Genomic DNA, 22,914 nt, shown 5'->3' with positions numbered 1-22,914 from the left:
ATGTTCAATAATAAAGCTGATTCTGATTCAAGAGTTGGACGAGTGAATGTGTTGGAATAATGTGTTTGGAGATAATCTGTCTCCTGTGTGGGGAAACAGCAGCAGGCTGCCATAACCTCCCTGAGCGGTGCTTCCTTACATACCGGGGTATTAAGAGGTCCCTGGCCTTCTTTGCCTAATTTGTGTCAGTGTTCTTATCTGAAATAATTGGATAAACAGACCAGAAGTGTAATAGACTGAGGCAGAGTGGGGATTTGAGTGATGAGCCCGTGCAGTCCCATTGATCTAATTTCCTAGATGATGGTTTTAATTAAATAGTGTGAAGTCTGCACACTGTTTCCTTCATGTCTCCAATCATGGAAGAGGCAGCCTGCTGCAGGCTATTCATAGCTGAGCTGTGTGAGGATGTAAGGTGAAACAGTTGAAGTGCTGAGCTCTGGCAATATGTTGTGCTGATGCCTCCTCAATGTTAACACGTCGTCCTGTGGGATAAAAATGTTCATGTGACATGGATGTATTCTTTAAATATCAGTGTTTTAGCAGGAGTATTTTATTATGTATGAGTATAATCTTATTCAGGAGGAGAGCAGCACTAGAGACTGCATGAAGGCACTTTGTTAACCCTTTCATTTAAAGCAGCACATCTGAGATGCTAAATGTGTATGTGAGGCTTCATCATGGCTCTAGTAATGGAAATGGAAGACTTGTGTTGGCTAAACCAGTACATGTGTGGTCTCCTCCTCCTCCTGGTGCCCGTAGCCAGGTCTCCTTGAAGTGTTCCTGTCATGGCTTCCAAAGTCATACCTTGGTATAAGAAGAAGCACCAGAGCCAAGTCAAAACTGACTATGCTTATCATCACTCTAAACATGTCGTCAAGGAGCAGGCGGACAGGTATGAAGGTGATGTTTGGACACACGCCGCTCTCGCTGCTTCGCCAGGTTCAGATGCATAGAGGCGCTGCAGTAACGGGGGTGCTCTCCGCTTCCTAGCCGACCGGCTCTTTAATTCATCTGCTCAGTTTGATAGAACTGACCAAATTCAAGCCTTTTGTAACCACACAGATAATGACTCCTTTAACATTTGCTCCTGTTTTTAATTCTTTTAACCACACTGACAGATGGGATTGTAACCTGTTATCTCTTCTGTTTCTGTCTTTAATACAGTTTTGCTAACTTTATTTTATCTTTGCAGCTTTGGATTTATTTCTGTCATTGTGTTGTCTGGTTTTATAACCGCTGCTGTTTTGGCCAGGGCACTGCTGTAACAGAGGCTCCTAAGAGCATCACCGCGGTGACTCCAGGTTTTACCTGGAAAAACATTGCTTACATTTCAAAAACTGTCTTCTGAGTTCAAAGCTGTGCGGGGCCGGATTCTAATAAATTAATCAGCCCATCACAAAGTGATAAAAGTTAATGACTGCAGCAGTACTGAACCTTTAATAACCGAGAGACTGAATTTACAGTGGAGTCTCAGATGATGAGCAGTGAATCAGGTCTAATCTGTCTCCTAAATAATCAGCAGCAGCAGCTCCACCAATAAAACTGGGCTCACTGCCCCTTTGTTTATATTGGATCTGCAGCATCACTGACCTCACAGGACTGTTTAATGCCTCAACTTAAACCCATTCACCTGCACAACCTGTGTTGCTATAACTCAACAAAGCATCACAAGCAGTAGATTTGTTTAAATGCCCAGAAAATCGCCTTGTTTTTATGATTTTCATTGACTTACCACAAGTAAATTTGATCTCTTACAGCTGCATGTGCAAAGTTGCCCACAGCAGTATTTCTGTTCATAAAGAAGCATTTGTCATTTGTTATATGCGTAGGACCCTTTGTGTGCTGCTGCTTGTCTGACAGTGGTGTAGTTTAAGATAAGAAATGATCCATGTGATCAGGAAATACTTTAACCTGTGTGTTCAAAGTACAAGGTTCACAGCTTGTAGAGGCTAAAACAACACAGACGCATGAAGGCACGTCTGCACTGTGCACATTAACGATGGCCAGTGAGTGTGTGACTTCCAGCCGTTACATGTTGTAACCCCTGAGTCCGACCTATAGAAGCTGCTGTTGCTTCTGATGCTCAGCAGCTTCAGGCAACAGATTTTGGTTTGTTTTGTTATGACAGGCCACATTTAAAATGCATTGCACCTTCCCTGGCTCTGAGCCCAGCTCGGCCACGCGGCACACTGCGGCGATGCTCTGTGCTGAACTTGAGACAAAGCTGCAGCTGTGGCTTTGCCGTTACTCCTGATGAGATGAGAGCAGAATGTAAAACCGCCTCGAGGCCCACACCTGAAGCACCACAAGCCAATTCTGATCACCAGGTTGTCCTGTAGTGGCCTGCCTTAGTCACCTGCCTTCCCCCTGAACCTGACCAACATCTTAGGCCAGTGATCAGAGCTGTAGACACCAACAGCAGTACTGACCGAGTGTCTCTGAAGTTTCCTCTAGAGGGGTGAAAATGTTCGGATTAGTCTCTATACAGGACGTGACCATTCATTCAATCAACCGTGTTAATGCGGTCTTTCAAATAAAAAGTTTGAATGAACTCTGAGTCCACGTCCCTGATACTCACCTGTATCAGACTCTAACCACCATCAGCCTGTAGACAGTAGATCTGGCTACACATCCATCAAAGTGTTTTTTCACTTTAAAGCAGATTAATTGATACAATTAAAAGGATGTTTAAGATACTGAATAAATAGTATAGGACTGCATTATACAGGTGGTGCAAATGATAGAAGTGGGTTTAATATACAGTAGGCGAGCACCTTATTGTATCTATCCAGATGAAACTGAACTACATGAACACATGATTTTACAGACAAGCAGGTTTTCATTTATAGGAAGTTGGTGCCATTTTGTAGGATTGTATATTCACTTTAAAGGGAAGAAAAACCTCACGTGCACTGTGGGATATTTCAGCCCAACAACTGCTTCTGCAAACTAAAACCCCAGGTCCATTATATGTTGGGATTTGCCTTTAATGACTCTTTGATAACTCTAAACTTTCTCTTTAACAGGAAATTCACCTGTGTGTGCCAGATGCAGGACACAGAGGGGGAACTGGCCTACACCATACCGGTGTTCAGGCAGAGGTGAGTTCCCACATCGGGTTACTGTAGGCGTAAGGTCACAGTGAAACAATTTATAAGTTATAAACTGTAAAACAGTTGCTGTAGGTTTCATTGGTCAAATACACAAGACTGATTCTGGCTAATGTTATGGCTCAGTACAAAGATCTGCCAATGTTTGAGAGCTAAAATGAAATAATTACAAATCCCCAGAGCTTGAATCTAATTTGCAGATATAAACTGTTCTTCCAATTCTGCTCCCCAGTGTATTTAGTTCAGTCATAGGATGCAGATGAACTGGAATCTGCTATGTAATTTAAAATTCAGGGGCTCAGTTTGTGTCATAAAAGACAAAAACAGCCCCTTTTTTATTGCATAGTTAATAAACGTGTTTGTTTCCGGACATATTCACTATGAAGCCTGAACATGATCAATTAAAAACCTAACTATCTAGCACCCGGTGAGCTATCTAGACAACGTCAGGTCTGTTAATCCTATGTGCTTTTATAACCGTTCGAGTCCTAGTTTAGGGGTTTAATATGGTTGTTGTACCGTCAGGACCGCTGAGGAGACTGAGGAGTACCAGAGAGTGACTACAAAAGTTGAGAAAGGACTGGCTAGTATTCAGGAGGAGCTCCACAGAATGAGGATGGCCACTAAGGCCCAAGTGGACAGTCTCGCTATCCAGAGAGAGGTACATGTTTCAGTGGTTACTGTACTTACGATGTTGTCGTGTCTTGTTTATTTGTTGTTTTTGTGTGTGTGTGTAACTAAAATGAAACCTAAACAACACTCATTCCTGGAATCATGGCTGTTGCATTTTTTTTAATTATCTTACTTTTCACAGCCAAAGTTAAAACCTGGTTAATTTACCAGCCTGAGTACAGTGTCACCACAGGTTGGCATCAGTGGCTTAAATGACAAAAGTCAAATAATTCAATGTGATTACACAACATTTTGTATCAGGGATACGCAGATGATACATTTCTATTTTATCAAAACAGTCTGGTCTTATTGCCACAGAGCATCAGTGTAGTGTCTGGTCAAAGCTTTCTGTGGCTTCAATAGGCACAAAATACAGATAATAAATATAAAACTGAACTTTTAGGTGTTAATGACTGCAAGCAGTTAGTGGTACTGTCTCTACTTCAGCTCATTCACCATTCTGCTGCTAGAACTTTAAAGAGTGGATTTATTCCCTTTTCTACTACCTTTCATTGGGTCAAAACTAGAAATGTAATACAATAGACACTGATATAGATATATACCCTCCCAGGTAATCTGGAATTGGCTGCCTCATTTTGCTGTGAGAAGACAGATGAACGATGCTAAAGCTCAATGTTGATGGTGGTGACTGCGTGGCTAACTGCCGCCTGCTGAGCTCGCCCCTTTAATCCTAGTGCTGTGGATAGATTTCACATTTGTTAATAGTGATGTCAGCTGGGAAATGTTGACGACAACGTGATAGTGGGAATCGTAATGATGTCATCTTTTCATAGAAACAAGTGGTGCATGCGCTCACTATGCACGACAAATATGTAAACCTAAACAACAGCACTTTAACCCGAGTCACAGTTTCATTCCAAATCACCAGTATAATACAGCTAATGCCATTTGCTGTCCTCAGGTGAAGGAGATGATGTACAGGAGGGTGTATTTGTTGGAGGAAATTCCCAGGACGCCTGATTTCCTGGTGGCTCTGCGGCCCCACACCGTTTGGGAGAAGATGCCTGTCAAACTGTTCTGCACAGTGATGGGAAAGCCGAGACCCATTGTCCAATGGTCAGAATATGCAGAACTCTCTGATTCATGGACAGTGTAAAAAAAAGCTCATTTAAAAGGAAGTGGAAGCTGATGACACATCTTAAAAAAAACACAACAACCTATTTATACAAGTGACAAAACACAGCAGATGTTCCCAAAGAACTTAATTACTATATGCTTTTGTTTTGATGTACTCCTCATTATGGTAGATATTGATAGTTTAAAGTCTAGTTTAGTTGTTTTACAATATCCAGGAAAGCATAGTGGCATGTTTACCCTCCCATCAGCCAGCACCTTGTCAGCGTCTGCTGCTGTTTGAGTCCACAGCTCTACTGTCAGACGGACCATCAGAGTGCCCCATGCACAGACTGATATATATTTACCAGTTTCTGTGGAGGCGTCACTGACTGCTGACTGTTTGCAGGTATAAAGGAGGCGTGCCCATCAGCCCACCGAGCACCCCAGGAAAGTACAGGATCGAAAGCAAGTATGGAGTTCACAGTTTGATCATTAGCAGGTATGGAGTTTTCATAACAACATCACACAGTTTCTAATGAGATGAACAGTATGAAGCAGATGAAGCCCCTTTTCCATTCGCCCGGTACTGGCCCAACTCGACTCTACTCACTTTTGTACAGGGAAACACGTTTCCTAACTGTACATATGACAAATAAACACTTTGACCTTGACCTTTTGGTACTGGGTGCTTGGTTCTCCACAGCAGATGGTCCCTCTCAGTGTAGCTGGTTGTCATAGTGACACTGCATCACACTGCTGTGATGTCGTCACTGACCGACACAACAGAGGACATCGAAGGTACGCTGTTCTTGAATCTTGGTACATGTCTACACCTCCTCATTTGACCACCATGTGGTTTTGCAAGCTGCCATGTAATCAGTAGGGTTTAAGTAATTATAAATACAGGATAAGTAGTTAGTACAGTAACTAGAGTAAAGCAGCACTTAGCTTTAAGTAACGTTGCTTTTACAAATGGTGCTTGCTTTGTTCCAAGATATCTCGCACATTGATGACGCGATCTCTCTGACCAATCACTAGTCTGCAGTGTTTACACGTCACCGTTCGGTATCGCCTCTGCTCGCTTTGAACCTCCACGGAGGTGATAGTGCCAGGTACTATCCCAACATCTGGCTTATGGGAACACAAATAAGGCGAGTTGAGTACCAGGCGGTGGAGAAGGGGCTTTAGAGAGTCCAGGCTGTAAAAGTATTCTGACAACCTGGAGCCTGAGTTATTAGCCGCTCTTTTGAACAAATACCACTACATTTTGCAGTTTTCTTTTAGCAGCTTATTAAGATATGGTTTGGTTTATAATCACAGGTTGGAAGACTGTGAAAAAGTATTAAAAAGAAACACCTCACATAACATTGTATGGACAGTTTTGAAAATGTCAGTTTAATTGTACGGTTTGCTGAAATAAAAAGGGACTGTGATACATTTTGGAACTGAAACACAAACCTATTGCTGAAATTTGGAGCAACAAGCAAATCAACGTACAACTTTGTCCTGTACAGTTTGATAATACACAAAGTCTGGAACCTTGAACTTGTAAAATATGAAGGACCTGTGGAAGAGGCTGAGCTACTGAGAAAGACAAAGGTCACTGGTGGGATTAAGGGGGCTTCCAGTGAATTACTGCAAAACAAAATAATCTCCTTTGTGACTTTTAAAACCGTTAATGTTTTACTTTTACTTGTGCTGCCAAAATTAAGACCATTTGTTGGAGAGAGAAGAGGGTTAGGTTGGAGGCCGGGCCCCAGCCTGCTGGTCTGTTCGTCATCTTCAAGTCTCCTCAGCTGTTCGTGTCAAAGTGCTGACCTTTGCGTCATTGGAGGCATAAATACTTGCCACTGCTTGCTCTCTCTCTCTCAGGCATTGAATACCTCTGGTCCTCTGTCATTACAGGACTGGTTCAGTGAAAAGCCTGTCCTCCTGATTATGTCCCTGACTTTGTAAAAATGAAAAATGTCCTGTTTCAGAGTGCAAGAAGAACCAAGTGCCAAGCTACTTTAGAAAAAAGCACAGACTCTGTTTATGTCAGCTGAGAAGATGGATTACCTTTAAAATAGTTCTGTGCAGGATGAAGGTCATGTTTCTTCCTCTTCTATTCTCACCATCAGACTTGTGTTAGATTGCTGCCACCAGGGCGCTGCTGCCTTGGTGACGAAGGGCACGTTGGTGCTCTGCTGTAATCAGACAGTGACTTGGGTTGACAGTTAACAGCTGACCTTGGAGATCTGCTGAGGTGTTGTTGTGGAAAGAAAGCTTTCATATTAGAAACATATTTCTGTTCAATGTCCTTATCTCTGACTGTTACAGTGCCATGACTTTAACATGGGGTCAGTTTTCAGCTGGTGGTTCCTGTTCTTTTTGTCTGCCAGGTTGAATATGACCCATTACAATGGCGTAATTTCCATCAGGGGTCGTGTTCTAACTGTGTAAAATCTCATTTCTCCCATCACGTTTGCACTGACAAACTGCTGTTTCCTCGCAGGTTTTTCTTTTCAGCCTACACACCAGGTGTCTTAGGCCTATATAATGTTGGGGTTTGGGGCCTTGAGAGGAGGGTAGGAGCAAAACCGTGAATGTAAATTTTGATTTACAAAAAACTATGTTACGTAATTACAGACTCCTAAAAACGCTTGAGTTGAACACCGGTCAATAAACATTATCAGTCGTGAATTATTTGAGGTCTCTGTCAATGTGTTGTTAGTTTGATACAAATCATTTTAAATACACAAGGTAGACTTCAAACTGTTTTGGTGCTTTCTAAGAACTCATGATTTTGTTTCGTATGCCCCACCCCTATAAACAATCTTTGACCTGTTGCTAACAGTAGAATACTTCTTCTTGGAGTATTGTGGTACTGACTTTTCCATTCTGTCTGCTTTTGTACTGTAGGTGTGCTGTAAGTGACACTGCCGAGTACAGTGCGGTGGCAACCAACCCGCACGGCACGGCTACCAGCATGGCTACAGTTATTGTGAAGAGTAAGTCATTCTTTTAGTCTGACTTAGTCGTGATACGAGTCTCTGCCTGTCATGTTTCTCTCTGTAATGGTGATTTTGTCTTCTTCACAGGACCAGCAGGAGCTGGGGAGTACTGCCATCTCGGTCTAGGTGAGAGGAGTGAGGGTGTAGCTCAGGCCCAGACACAACCAGTAATGCATGAGATCAGTTGGCTACAAATAGCAAGTGAAGGGGCCTGATAAGAAGTCAAAATGTTGAGAACCTGTTGTCATGGTTTAAGAATGGGACAGAGTAAAAACAAGAGAAGCCTCTGTGCACAGCACACTGTTCAGGATCTCGTGGTCTAAGAAAACATCCACCTGTAATGTGTTTGTGTTTAGGAAGTTAAATAATGACCAGGTTAATTTAATAATTATCTCCACCAAAGTAGAGTGTGGATACCCAAACCAAGCCCAACAGGACCCATCAGGTCCCCAAGGGTTCAGGCCAGGTTCGGACAGAAATTTTGGAATTGTGTTTGGGTTTGGGTCGGGTTCGGCCACCCAGGTCAAACTTGAGGCTAGACGGCTGGACCCCTCAAATACAGTATCTGCTTCATTTAATGATAAGGGGGAAAATACCATATGAAATCAACTGTGTCGGGCTCAGGTCGAGTTCGCACACTATATTCTAAAAGCTTGTCGGGTCCAGGTCGTGTTAGGATGCCACACTCTCAGACGCAGGTCGTCTTCAGACAGAAAAATGTGGCCCCATCTGGGCTCTAGACTACAGCACCCTTCTGGTTTGACTCAGTTAGTATGTAACTGTAGTACTTTATTAGAGATGCATCAGGAGCCCAGGTTTTGTCAAAACAAATAAATTACAGTGTCTACCATCCAAACTGTTGCACATTATGCAGCCTGTAAAGCACAGGTCTCAGTGAACTTCAGGAAGACGACTCGCTCTGAAAACCACTTGTTTAACATGAGAGTTTAAACCATGAGCTTAGATGTTGCTGATGTTTCACTTCCTGTGTCCTTGCTGACCAGTGCCCCATCTGACTGACATCCATGCCAGTAAGCTGGAGGTCAGCCTGATCGATCGTTTCCATGTGTCCTTTGGTGTGGAGGGCAGTTCCATCAGTCTGGTGTGTACCATGGCAGTCGTCCCCGACCTCCCCAACCTACCACCCTACGCCCAGTGGTACAGAGACGGTAAGGCGTGAAATTAATCTGCCAGTCATTTGTCTGTGGAGCTGGTGTTTGTGTAGTGTCTGCCTTAAGGATATGTTAACATTGTGGCTGCCTCAGAGACCAACAGACAGTTTTACTGTGTGTTTCCATTACCTGTCACAGTTTCTTCCTCTTTTTTCTGCTGACAGATAAACTGCTGAAGCCAGGTAAGCTGGTGGAGATGTCGGTGGGCGGAGGCGTGGCCCGTCTGACGCTGCCCCATCTGGCCAAGGACGACGAGGGCCTCTACACCCTCCGCATCTTTACAAAAGACGGCACTGCCGAGCATAGCGCCTACCTGTTTGTCTCAGGTAGGATGAAAACCTCCTGCGTGTTTGTGTAGGGTCTGCCTTAAGTATATGTTAGCATGGTGGCTGCCTCAGAGACCAACAGACAGTTTTACTGTGTGTTTCCATTACCTGTCACAGTTTCTTCCTCTTTTTTCTGCTGACAGATAAACTGCTGAAGCCAGGTAAGCTGGTGGAGATGTCGGTGGGCGGAGGCGTGGCCCGTCTGACGCTGCCCCATCTGGCCAAGGACGACGAGGGCCTCTACACCCTCCGCATCTTTACAAAAGACGGCACTGCCGAGCATAGCGCCTACCTGTTTGTCTCAGGTAGGATGAAAACCTCCTGCACTAAACAGTGTATCTGGGTGACATTTTGTAGGTCATCTGAAGGATTTTGTTACTGTGAAAAAATACATTTACAGAGCAAAGCACTGGCTGAGCAAGCGGTATAAAAGAGCTCCACCTATAGAAACTCAAACCTCACCTGAGGAAAACTAATGAAAACTCCTGTTTGACAGGGGACCTCTGAAAGCTGCAGGACAGGAGCAGCACACCTGCAGCAGCACCAAATCTGCAGAAGGGAAAGATAAAACTGAAGGAAAAGAAAATGATGAACTTATTTCTCCCTTTAGTGGATCATATCTGGCCAAAATGTCAGCCCATTGCAGATGTCACATTGGTTGTGACAGCTGAGGTTCAGTCTGTTCCCACTGGACCTGGTCTCAGAATGTGCCTCAGCAGGACGGATCACTTTCCTGATAACTGGTGGACTCAGTGAGGGCTTCACTCGAGTATCTGTAGTTCCATAATCAGCAGTATGTTTGGTTGTGAGCTGTGATTCAAATCTAATGAAGGGTTTTAATCATCACTACAGTCAACAGACAGGCACGCTAATAAAATCACAAGCAAAGAAATAAAAGTAGGTGCGGTTACTTGTCCATAACACAGTGTGATGAGAATATGAAGATAAAGTAAGAGAAGGGACAACTGAACATTTTGCGTATTGGATTCATCTGACTCTTTCTGTTCTTTTTGTAAATTTTGGCTGACGTAGCATCTTGTGGTTTCTTCCCTCCTTCCTGCCCTGTGTCCTTGTTTCCTTCCTCCTTAGACGCCACTCCCACCACAGCCGGCGCCCCGGGTGCACCAATGAGCGTAAAGGCCTATGACATCAACTCGGAGTACATCCTGGTTGCCTGGAAACCCCCCAACATCGTCAGTGAGGCACCAATCACCGGATACTTTGTGGACCGGTCAGTCTACACCCTGACACCTCTTCAGTCCTCCTTTTTATAGATGGGAGCTGGCACGCCGACATGAATACAATAAATCAGGATGCACTCAATGCCAAAGAAACGACTACAAGTCATAGTGTTTAAAGCTGCGGTGATTGGCCGATGAATCAATTAGTCAGATGAAACAAAATTAGTCTGCAGCTGCTTTGATGAGCAATGAGTTGTTTAAGGTCTGACACTGTTGTGAAGTGAACGTTTTGGGGTTTTGGCCAACACATTTCGTTATGTTACCTCTGGAAACTCCATGGCTGTTTGTTTTCTGACATTATATAGACCAAATGAGAATGTTTAGTTGATTAATTGCTTTATCTAAATGACCAAAACAGAAATATTTAATGCATGATTAAGTAAAAAAAAAGTTCAAGTTTAATGTCTAAATGTTTTCATAAACTTTATTATTGCACTTTTTTCAAACATTGTCCTTTCCAACTTACTATGCAGAATCATGCAGCAGTGATGTTAGACATTAATCTTGGTACCACATTTAAATTACTGATTGTTTGTTTACCCTCAATTTACACTGCTTCCTGAAAAACAGTGACTTTCAGCCACTTCAAAATTTTCCTTTACACTGTAGAAACAAGAATTTTGTATTTTTAAAACTGAAGACGTTAATAAATGAGTTTGACCTGCTGCTGATGCCGCCTCCTTGTCCAATGTGTAGGTGTGAAGCTGGCAGCGACACCTGGGTCCAGTGCAACGATGCCCCAGTGAAGGTGTGTAAATACCCGGTGCACGGCCTGAGCGTGGGCCACTCCTACCATTTCCGGGTCAGAGCCGTCAACAGCGCCGGCATCAGCAGGCCGTCACGCAAGTCAGACAAAGTGACCGCCCTGGACGAGGCCGAGAGCGCAAGGCTGCAAGGTACCGAGGAAGGTAAATACACAGCACACGTCAGCAGGATGTGAGTGTTTCCTAACGGGTCTGTTGCTGTCATTTCCCGCAACAGTGATTAAAAACCAAGGAAAATACGACGTAGTGTTCAAGGATGACAAAATGGAAGGTACAGTATTGCACATAGACTGATCTGGGATCAGATTTCTAAAACACTTCCTCACAATCTCTCACAGGCCACATACTAACGACAGCCCCTCTGTCCAGACACTACCTTAACATTTACTGTGTAATTAAAAGCTGAGTTCCACTGTAAATAACAACACAGTCCTCACTCTCGTCCACCTTCACATCTTTCATCAGCATTTCGCAGCCAAACATTTGAGGGTTGTCTCACGCTGTCAGTCAACTTCTCATACCTTGTCCGGACAAATCAGCTTTTATGGTTTAAGGTTCAGTGACCAACCTTTGAATCAGGTTCTGCAAAAGACAAAAAGGACCACCTGAATAAAAAGTTCTATGGATTCATTTTAAAATGATAAAAACAACAACACAGTTTTCACTATAACTTAATCATATTTCACTATAACAATGGAAACACAGTAAAACTGTCTGTTGGTCTCTGAGGCACCATATGAGTAAGTTACCAGATGTTTTTTTTTATCTTGGAACAAAAACATAAAAGTTTAACACTAAATGTTCAGAACTAAAAACAATGCTAACATCTGTGCTGTCGTGTCAAAGCTAATCAGTAACATCTTTACATGAGCCAAAACAGTTTCATCTCCTCCCGTCCTACCTGCTGTGATTCCAATCTAACCCCACCTCTTCCGGTCAAGCGGAACGTTTTCTCGTCCACGTTAACACAACCCTACCGCACAAAAACTAATTTAAAAATGAAAAGAATATGTTAATGCACATCCATTCCATTTTACAGATGAGTCTGTTGTAAAGATTTTATTGCATCGCACTCCCCTGTTACTAAACTTCAGGTCCTTATGGTTCTAAAGAGACGCTATGAGAAATTCAAAGTATTCCTGCCTTTAGGGTTTATGTCCTTTCATGTCTCATAATGCAGACACTTTAATCTTTCTTTTAAAAAGCTGAATCATGATACTGAGGTTTTCAGTCCATATTATGATCTGAATGAGTACCTACTACCCTCCTGGCTCCTACTGTAAAACCACAGTGTCATGTAGTAAAGGTAAGACTTCAAACCATATCCACTGCCAGTGGATATGTTGCTGTTGTCAGACACTAACAAATGTCTAGTTTTACTGCAACATCTTAAATTTAAATATCAAAGACCATTTTTTTCTAGTGAGTATTGTAATAAAGGCCAAACAGTCATTGTTCATCTACTTAGAAACACATGAAGAAAGTAAGCAAATACTGTATGTTGTTTGTCAGTCTGGTGGAGCAGAGGCCTTCAGTAAATGGACTACTGCCATCAGCCAGTTAGAGCTGTATCTTCTCAACAACTCTTTAAACAAACTCCATTTATTAATCAATATTTTTTACAACATTCAGTTAAAACCTCCAGCTGCTGCTGCTGTGTGTGCTCTGTGCGCCAACACCATTCACTCCCAATCCAGGCCTTGTAACTGTCCCAGGGGAGCCCACCGATGTGCACGCATCCGAGATTTTCAAATCGTACGTTGTGCTGAGCTGGAAGCCCCCCAGCCACCGTGGACGAGCTCCGCTGTGGTACATCATTGAGAAGGTGTGTGTGTGTTGCTTCACCGTCAGTGTAGCTCTTTGTTCAACTCAGCAGTGTAGTGGGAAGAAAGAGAAGACGATAACCTGCTTTAATTCTCCTTTAAATGATCCTTAAAGTTTCTTTAAGTCTCTCCCATGCGACGTGACAGTATTGAATATTGGCCCTCCTTCACCTTTTTGGCTGCACCATCGCATATTATTTTAACATGTTAACACATTTAACTAAAGCTGAGCCTGACATATTTTCTGTGCTTCTAAACTTTGGGATCTCTGCTGTAATACAGAAACACCTCTGAACGTAGGTTTGTAAAAAAAAAAAAAAAACACCGTTTAAGAGGTAAATATGTTTTTTTATGCTTATGTAATGTTACAAGCTCATCAGCTGTCACTGTACTGCTGGCGCTCCAAGTATAAACGATGCTTTTCAGGATCTCTCTGTTCACAACTTTAATATATTGTTGCTTGTTTGATTTTTGCATCTTTAAAAGTTCTTACCTTCTTACATACCTTGGACTCTACTTTTTCACTGCCAGAAGTGAGAAATGTTAACTTTTTTGATAAGTTTATGTAGAAAACCACTGTAGTTGCCAGTGTATTATTAAATGTGTACACTCTGAAAAGGCAATCTGCCCAAAAAGTTGTGTTCATCAAACCTGACACACAAATAGTTGTAGGACTTTTCAGATTTATGCATCACACAACTCACTGTCTGAAATCTCCTCTTTGTGTTTGTGCTACGATGGTGAGGTTGTATTGTCTCATGCCCCCCCCCATGACTCTCCCCTCAGTGCTTAGCAGGCACTGGAGCGTGGCAGCACATCAACACAGCAGTCAAACTGCACTCCCCTCGTTATCCGGTTTTTGATTTGCAAGATGGACAAACGTACCAGTTCCGAGTGTATTCGGTCAACGTGCACGGCTGCAGTGAGGCCTCCGCGCCCTCTGAGCCCATCCGGAAGGTTGATGAGGATGGTAAGAGCTGGGACCAGTGCACAGACATTTAGACATGCTGTCATACTGTGTGTAACGCACAGTACACTGCACACCAACATGAACATTACACCTTCATAGAAAAACACAGGCACTGATAATGAGTTGACTGCCCACAGTGATGAAGTGCTACCACCAGTAAACTGGTTCCAGTCACACCTGTACTGTGACACATACACACACATTTAAACAGACGCAAATAAAGTTTAAAGAGCCCACGGCGCGTTACAACGGTGAATTATCACCTTAGACGTGACCTAAAGATCAAAAAAATGAGCTGAACGTATGTTCCAGTGTTTCTATGCAGAAGCAACTCGGTTTTTACACGCTCACAAGACTTTCTTTCTAACAAAATAAAGTATTATGTGATCACTTAAGGATTTCTTTGAATGGTCATAATCTCCAGGCCGTTGTGCGTTCATGTGAGCTTGCCTGACATCCACGTAAAATCGAATTTTTTCAACTGCACCTGGTTTTGTGGATATACAGTATTTTCCCTCCTGCTGCTGCACTGTGACCAGAGGATGTGGAGAAGAATACAGGGCCTGAGGTTACGGCATGTCTGGGATTGTTCCTGTACAGGGACTTGCTGTTTTACCTGACCGGGTCTAACCTACAAGCAGCCAGCCTGTGAAGCCCCCACAGCGGTTAGTGATCAGGTGATCAACGCTGGATTCCCCCGGAGCACAGCACCTGTTTGTTTTGACTGCTTGACGCCAGTGTGAAACTCAGTTTTATGTAACAACCATGTCAGAGGTTGGAGTTAGGATAAAGTTAGGATTCAGGTTAGGGGAAACACATCTTGATGGGGAAACAGATTTCAACACAACACTGGCATGTTCACAAACTATCCTTTTGTCTCTAGGAAGAGGCTCTGGTTTTACCATTCGGAAATAATTACAGACTATTTGGAGTTATGAGGGGTGCCAAGCTAATCTAGAGGTACCCGAGATTAAACATTAAATGGCTGGAAACGAGCATAATGAGCAGCCATGGGCTCTTTAAGGATGTCAGTGCTTCTGCAAACACAAAAACACAATCCATGCTGAAATGGACCTTTTGTTAAAAGTGAGTTGCTGTATGTTGCAGGTACTGAGCTGCCGGTTGGTACGTACACTAATATCAAACACCTTTTAAAAGCACAGTTTTATGCATAGCTGTTAACATCACCAAGTAGTTCACAGTATGTGTGTGTGGGTTAACCATGGGTGATGGGAAGAGAATAAGTGTTAAGTGTAAAGGTCTGATGTTTGTATCCCTGGGTGTACTCCTGTAGTTTTACTACAGTATATGCCAAATGCAGTATAGGTAAAAATGTATTTGTGTTTAGTTTTACATCAAAATGTCCCCCTTTATCCATTAAGTGTCAAATCTTTTGGTGAATCATGTTGTGTTTAAAGCTATACTGTGCAGTGTGTTCAGATCCCCGCTAGCTGCCACCAGGGTAGCAGCTACTCTTCCTGGGGTTCACACGCAACAAAGCATAACGTGTAAAACAGAGCATCTAAAAACTAAACTCACAATACATCAACTTCCATTCTGTAGTTGTTTGTGGCGTTTCCAACAACCAGAATGTGATGACATTCTCCGGACATTCTCAGGGAAACCTCTCTTTAATCATATGTCAGTCATATTGAATCAGATGCGTCCTGTTCCGCCCCTTTGTGTAGAAACACCCAGAAGAAAATCGCCATCTTAAAACAATTTGGTGGGACCTTTACAGCAAACACTGCATGTTTTGTTTCATCCAGGATGTTGAACCAATTCCACAGACACAAAATAACTGTATGCTTGCTCATTTAATACACGTTTCACTGAAAACACCAGTTAAACTCACCGCTGAGCAGCACGTGGTTGGGGTTGGAGATGATCAGGTCGGTTTAACGTAGAAAAAAAGAGGGTTTGCATGTCCAAATGTTCTCCCCCCTGCACAGAGGAAATGGCAGGTGCTTTGGTTATGCTTTATTATAGTTTTGTATATTAATACTACATGATCGTAACCCACCTTGACTGATGAAGAATCTCATTGAGTTTAATGTTCAAACCATCTTCTTTTGTACTTTAGAGTCTGACATTGGTTATACACACCCCAGCTCTTCTTTCATCTGTGGTTGAGTGATATTTTCAACTTTTATCTTTTGAAGTAAATGTCAGTTTTAAAAACTCCTGTGATTGACGCCTGAACCCGGATCTGTGAGGTGACAGTGCTAACCACTGTTCCACCATGCCACACAACAAAACCTAAAAGAATTATTTGCCAACAATAGCACTTTTAAATTGGCTGCACAATTTTAAATAAGGAATTGGATCAATATGAGGGCCAAAAATATTGGACTGAAACATCCCTAAATTGATATCCTTATCAGTAATAGATCATTTCTTTCCCCTGGTGAACAGGCGTCCCCTCTGCTCCCGGTCAAGTTGTTGCCACCAGGAACACCAAGTCGTCTGTGTTTGTGCAGTGGGAGGCTTCCAAGCAACAGAAGAACCTCATGGGATATTACATCGACGGCCGGATTGCTGGATCCAAAGAGTGGTTTGCTTGTAACAACAAACCTTTCAAACACACCAGGTGAGTGTTGACCGGATCTGTAGGGCTCCCTTTAACTGAGACGTTTCAGCTCTAGGCATTTAACCCAACATGTTCTATTCAAGATTTCAGATATGCTTCTGTTTAATGTTTTAACCGCTTCACTCTCAGACACATTTCTGTTATCACCCATGGGCACAGTGACTTTGTTGTGTCTCAGCTTGTTTTGTGGCTGTGCTCTAATCCATCACTGTGATCACTTTGTCTGTGCTCTCACTTCTAAATGTATAAGTTTGGACTTTGCACTTAGCCGCTTTAATTTGCTCTGGATGATGACAACAGCTAACTGTTCAACTGTATCTAATGTACATGGATGTGTGTGTCTCAGGTTTGTGGTGCACGGGCTGATCCCAGGGGAGACCTATGTGTTCCGTGTCCAAGCCGTGAATGTCTTTGGCCTCAGCGAGGAGTCTGCAGAGTCCTCCCCCATCTCTGTGGAGCCAGCCCTCGGTAAGAGCCACGCCACAGGAGTGCTTCAAAAAATCTGCATTGCTGCAAATGCTTGTTAAAAATATATCAAAATGAACAAGTGAGGACAATGGAAAATATATAATTTAACACAAACTGTCATCTCTAAGATTATCAGTGCCAACAACATGATCAAAGTTGATGTTGATTATTCTGTCCAGGCAGGGCGGAGGAATATGGTATGTATTAAACAATCCATTTATGAAATCATTTCCTCCCACCTGACTTCCACACTCCTAACTCTGGGACCAGCTTCACTCTGATTTATGTGATTTAATTACAGGAATGTGTATTTTCTACATTACTGTACACAGTAATAACAGAACACTTGTTAGTGACGGATCGCTGCACCCTGCTTTACAAAACAAATGCATGAAGGTTCCTGCCACACCTTTGTCTCTTCTAGCTGAAACAGTTTTTACAGCTCTGGACAAAGATGCCACTTAAGTATCTAAATTAACCATGAAGTTCTGTGTGATTCAGCGACCCCCAGCGCTCCCTACGGCATCAGCATGCTGAGCAGTGACGGCTCCTCCATAACTTTGGCTTGGAAGAGTCCCAAACACCGCGGTGGCTCCAGGATCAACGCTTACTACGTCGACAAGCGTGACGCCGATGCTTTGGAGTGGCAGGAGGTCAACCTGGTTGCCACCACAGAGAGAGTCTGCACAGTGAGTGCCCTCAGTCTGACCCCTGCTGTAGGAGCCCAGTCCAGTCCAGGACTCGGGACTCGGAGTCCCGAGTCTGAGTTACAGCGACTTAGATTCAGACTTGAGTGTTGACTGCAGTCAGACTCGGAAGTTGGAAACAAGGACGCTGACTTTTTTTTGTTATAGGCTGTAATAATTTAGCATAAGATCTGCTTGCCTGTACCCTGCTGTAGCCATCACACACCCATCGACACATGCACTCTACCGTTCTATAAATGTTTTATGTATCAAATCCCTGAACACTATGGTGACACAATACACCACTAGAAAGCTTGGAATCTCAGTATTTGCTACCTCAAACCAGTAAATGAAGCATTATTCACCAGCTGACTTTAATGTAGACCCGCTGACTCAGGTGACAGGGACTCGACTCTCTATTCTCTGACGAGTTGGTCTTGAGACTTGACTCAGGCAGGACGTTTAGTGACTCGACTACGACTCTGAATCAGACAAAATCATTCACTAAATTAAAAGATGTAAGTTTGTTTTGGAAGCTTTTAACCAAAACTTTAGACTAAAAAGTTCAAGCAGAAACTTTACACTCACTTTGTGTCGTCATGTAGACAAGTGAAAGTAAAAGCATCCATTCATTTACACTCACTGTTTCTGAGAACCCTGCCACGCCACTCTCTCTCTATCTTCAGGTTGGCAATCTGACGGCGGGAACCTTCTACGAGTTCAAGGTCCAGGCCGGTAACCTGGCCGGTGTCGGTGTGCCATCAGCTCCTAGCGCGCCGATGAAGTGTGAAGCTTGGACCATGGATGAGCCAGGTACAAGATCACAGCTGTTTCTCAAATTAGACAACACTGGTAGCTTCTTTTCTTTCTCTGTCTGACTCTGTAGGTTCTACTGTTCTTAACAGTGAACAAAACTTTATTTAAACAAAGACGCACAGACACCAGCTCTTAGCCTCCACTAAAGGTGTAGTCCATTAAAACACCTTTAACAAATTGAGTCCACCGGATTAAAGTGCTCACGAAAATGCTGCAGATTTAATTGTCCAATTACAAGAACTTCGTACCTAAAAGGCCTGTTTACTACCTGGATGTGCGTAGTTAACTGACCTTCACTGATTTTCATATTTGCAATTTTTTTTCTTTAATTGCAAAATGAAATGTTTACAGGACAAAGGACATAACAGAAGATAAGACAAACATTTACAAGAGAGACAAAGGGATTTTTACATTTAGTTTGTGTGTGAAGGTGTGCAGCATGGGTGTACCCTACTCTATGCTGTCTGATATTCAGTATATATTAAAGAAAAATAAAATGAAAAAATTAATTAATAAGGGGGAAGAGGAGAAAAAGTAAACTAAGGTTCCAGAGCCTACATAGGAAGCTGGTTTATCTGAGGCCGTCCTTTGAGATTAACCACTGAGTTATCCTGTGCCAAGAACCAGAGTTTGCCTGAATATACCCTAAATATTCTACAGCTGGATACTAACACACATTGATAAAAACAACTGTGATGGCTTAATGTGAGATCCTTTCGTGCATCAGAGCACAACATTGTAGAACTCCTGAGTTGCAGAAATGCCTTCATCTATCTACAGTATAAGCTTCTTATCACTGACTCATGTTTTCACCTCCAGGCCCACCTTACGACCTGAGCTTCAGTGAGGTCAGAAGTCACTCCCTGGTCATCGTGTGGAAAGCTCCCGTCTACAGCGGAGCAAGCGCAGTCACTGGATACTTTGTGGACATGGTCAAGAGGGGCTCCTCCGACTTTGTCACCCTGAATCAGGAAGCTGTGACCCGTCGTTTCCTGCAGGTAGGAGACTGGCTGTCCAGCTGGAAACTGTTTGACCATCATATTAGCGAAAACTATAAACATCTGCTTTTACTGCAGAATTAGAACCTACAGTGTATGAATACTAACCCAAGACCTTTAACAAAAACCCAAACTTTGGTGCCAGAATCAGCTTTAATGGCCAGGTGTGTTGGACACACGAGGGATTTGGTTCGGGTACAGTGGCTCTCAGTGTGCATATACAAGTAAACAATATAAGGCTGAGAGAACAAAAAGGAATGTGCATTGAGAAAAAATAAAAATAAAGTACTTATAAATGGAGAACTATATGTACACACAGTTTAGATGCCTTTTCCAGATCGATAGGTGTATTTACAGGTGCTGCACTGAGGGTTATTGTCCAGTAATACTGGACTGCAACTGTCATGGGTCAGGTGTTCATCAGAGTGACAGCCTGGGGGAACGCCGTCCAGAGGGGAGGAGTTCAGACAGTTTATGTCCAGGGTGTGAGGGGTCTGCAGTGATCCTCTCCACCCCCATTTTGACCCGTGAGGTGTACAGGTCCTCCATGGAGGGCAGGCTGGCACTGATGGTTCTCTCTGCAGTCCTGACTGTCTGCTGAAGTCTGTACTTGTCCTGTTTAGTTGCTGAGCCAAACCAGACAGTGATGGAGGAGCAGAGAACACTCTGCTCCTCCATCAGTGTCTGTTGACTGGATGATTCCTCTGTAGAACTGGATCAGCAGCTCCTGGCTCTGTGATCATGTGTCCATGCTTCCCTGCAGGTGACTGGTCTGGAGGAAGGTGAAACGTATGTGTTCAGAGTCCGTGCTGTCAATGCCAATGGTATCGGGAAACCATCTGAGCTGTCTGAGCCGGTCTGTGCCAGAGCTGCTCCAGGTATCAACATCTTAACGCTGCTCACTAACAACTAGGTTCATTCTGCACCTTAGACAATAACAATACTCCTGCAGACATGTGCTGTCTTTCACACGTTGTGGACGTCATTCCAACCTTTTAGCAGTTTACAGTATAGCACTGGTACTTTACAGTAATGATGACAGTAACACTGTAACTGAGTACCTCTTTGACCTTCACCTATTGTACAGCTATGATACAGCAGTTAGTCCCTGACCTTCACATGTGGAACCTCTGGATCAACATCACCACTAATTTCTATATAAAATAAAAATCTTTAATCCAAAGGAGGAAAGTAATTAAGTGCTTTTACTCTAGCACTGTACTTATGTTCAATTTTGAGATATTTGTACTTATTTCATGCCACTTTGTACTTCTTCTCCACTACGTTTATATTTAGTGACTTTACTGATTCAATTAATGAATTGTATTGTATTGTTACATGTTACGACACCTGTATCAATATGGGGGGTTCACAATTAGCTGCAACTTTAACCCTTGTGTTCTGTTAAGGATCTTAAAGTGACTCATTAATAATACATCGACAAATTTCCATTAATAGAATATTTATTGTTCTGAAATGTGCCATTCTGCACAATGAGTGCTTTTACCTTTATCACTTGAAGTATATCTTCATGCTAATACTACTAACATTTGAATGCATCACTTGTAAAAGTATTTCCTCAGTGTGTTATTGCCTCTTACATCTGAGGTACACACTGTGTAACACAGCTTGTCAAGTAAAGCTAATGGTACACTGATACATGAAGATGAACTGTATGTTGTATTCACACAGCTCCGTGTTGTTTTGTGACTAAGAGGAAACATGACTGTGTTCAGTGGATTCAAACAATATATTCTTAGTATATTTTTTAACTTCTTCTTATCATAGAGCAAGAAAGTTGTGTACAATTGGAGTTAAGACTAATATGAAAGTCCTGTGTGGTAGTTCAAGGTGCAAAGAAATGCACAAACTACCTCACAACACGTTCGTGAACAACTAGAGTATGTTGTTTAAGATATAAAGAGCAATTTTGGACAAAGCAGAAACTGTGCTGACGTTCACAGGCACCAAGGAGATTGTGGCTGGTGTGGACGAGGAGACCGGAGACATCTTCCTGTCTCTAGAGGCCTGTGAGGTCTGCGCCACTTCCGAGTTTGAGTGGTCGAAGAACTACAGACCTGTCGCCGACTGCCCCAGGGTCACCGTCAGCACCAAGGGCAGAACGTAAGCCTGTGTAATCCCCCAGACAGACTTCAGTTCTTACTGGGCTTCAGTCAAAGAGGGACTGACTGTCTTTTGATGAATAAAATGTTCACCCGCACAGACACGCTCAGACAGAAAGCACAGGGTTTCCCCTCAAGGCTTTGTTCGTCTGGCCTTTTTCAGCGTGTCCTCTCTGAACAGGATCATGTTTCCCTTTCCTGTTTTCAGCATTTACAAGTGATGCTTAACATCTGAGCTCGTCTGAAATTCTTTTATAGACTGAGCCAAAACAGTAAAAAGTGTGCGAGGTCCATCCACATCTATTTTAACCTGACATCTAATGTTTTATTTTGAATCATTTTAATAGAAAGAACTACGTACTGTAATTTGGTACTAATAACAGGGACTGAGACTGTTGTTTCAATCTAGTTGGTTGCAATGAGTTTGATACTTAATAAATGTTGTCTAACATTTTTCACCTGCTGTCACTGACTAAACAATTTGGTCATGTTGGCATTTAGTACAAACTCTGTCTACGATCTGCAGTTTTACAACCTCTACTCAAAAAACCACGTTTGGATCAATCCATATTGAGTAATTTTAGGCCTATTTCTAAGTTACCTTTTATCTCGAAGATTTTAGAAAAAGTGGTCTATGCGCAGGTGAAATCCTTTTTAGATGACAATAATTTATTGGAGGTTTTTCAGTCTGGTTTTAAATGCATGCATAGTACAGAGTCAGCCTTACTAAAGGTTGTTAATGATATTTATTTGGCCACTGATGCAGGGGAGTATGTGATTCTTGTCCTGCTGGACTTGACTGCCGCCTTTGACATGGTGGACCATGACATTTTGATATCTCGCCTTCGCGACTTAGTGGGCATCCGTGGTGTTGCCCTAGCATGGTTTAATTCATATTTATCGGCTAGATCAGTGTCTGTTGGGCTGGCAGATGTGGAATCTGTCACAACCCCTTTGTTATCTGGGGTTCCACAGGGCTCCATTTTGGGGCCTTTGCTGTTTTCTCTGTATTTACTTCCCCTTGGCTCTATCTTTAGGAAACATGGGGTCTCTTTTCACTGTTATGCTGATGATGTCCAGATTAT

General features: G+C 42.8%; 1 protein-coding gene across 1 annotated transcript in view; it reads left to right on the top strand.

Moving 5' to 3' along the window:
• Positions 1–693: 693 nt before the first annotated feature.
• The window catches only part of myom2a (myomesin 2a), a 31,271-nt gene continuing 9,050 nt past the window's right edge, over positions 694–22,914 (top strand). The window contains exons 1-22 of the mRNA XM_020586572.1: positions 694–892; positions 3,027–3,101; positions 3,636–3,771; positions 4,705–4,859; positions 5,266–5,358; positions 7,761–7,849; positions 7,940–7,978; positions 8,857–9,021; positions 9,189–9,350; positions 10,440–10,581; positions 11,288–11,487; positions 11,573–11,626; positions 13,053–13,180; positions 13,965–14,148; positions 16,564–16,738; positions 17,085–17,206; positions 17,386–17,403; positions 17,708–17,895; positions 18,579–18,705; positions 19,528–19,706; positions 20,470–20,584; positions 21,671–21,830. Coding sequence (XP_020442228.1) covers positions 786–892; positions 3,027–3,101; positions 3,636–3,771; positions 4,705–4,859; positions 5,266–5,358; positions 7,761–7,849; positions 7,940–7,978; positions 8,857–9,021; positions 9,189–9,350; positions 10,440–10,581; positions 11,288–11,487; positions 11,573–11,626; positions 13,053–13,180; positions 13,965–14,148; positions 16,564–16,738; positions 17,085–17,206; positions 17,386–17,403; positions 17,708–17,895; positions 18,579–18,705; positions 19,528–19,706; positions 20,470–20,584; positions 21,671–21,830 — 2,813 coding nt within the window. The 5' untranslated portion in view covers positions 694–785. The remainder of the gene's footprint in view (positions 893–3,026; positions 3,102–3,635; positions 3,772–4,704; positions 4,860–5,265; positions 5,359–7,760; positions 7,850–7,939; positions 7,979–8,856; positions 9,022–9,188; positions 9,351–10,439; positions 10,582–11,287; positions 11,488–11,572; positions 11,627–13,052; positions 13,181–13,964; positions 14,149–16,563; positions 16,739–17,084; positions 17,207–17,385; positions 17,404–17,707; positions 17,896–18,578; positions 18,706–19,527; positions 19,707–20,469; positions 20,585–21,670; positions 21,831–22,914) is intronic.

This window comes from Monopterus albus, unplaced genomic scaffold, assembly GCF_001952655.1.
Source record: "Monopterus albus unplaced genomic scaffold, M_albus_1.0 scaffold413.1, whole genome shotgun sequence".
NCBI lineage: Eukaryota > Metazoa > Chordata > Actinopteri > Synbranchiformes > Synbranchidae > Monopterus > Monopterus albus.
This window is presented reverse-complemented; position numbering and strand designations above follow the sequence as displayed.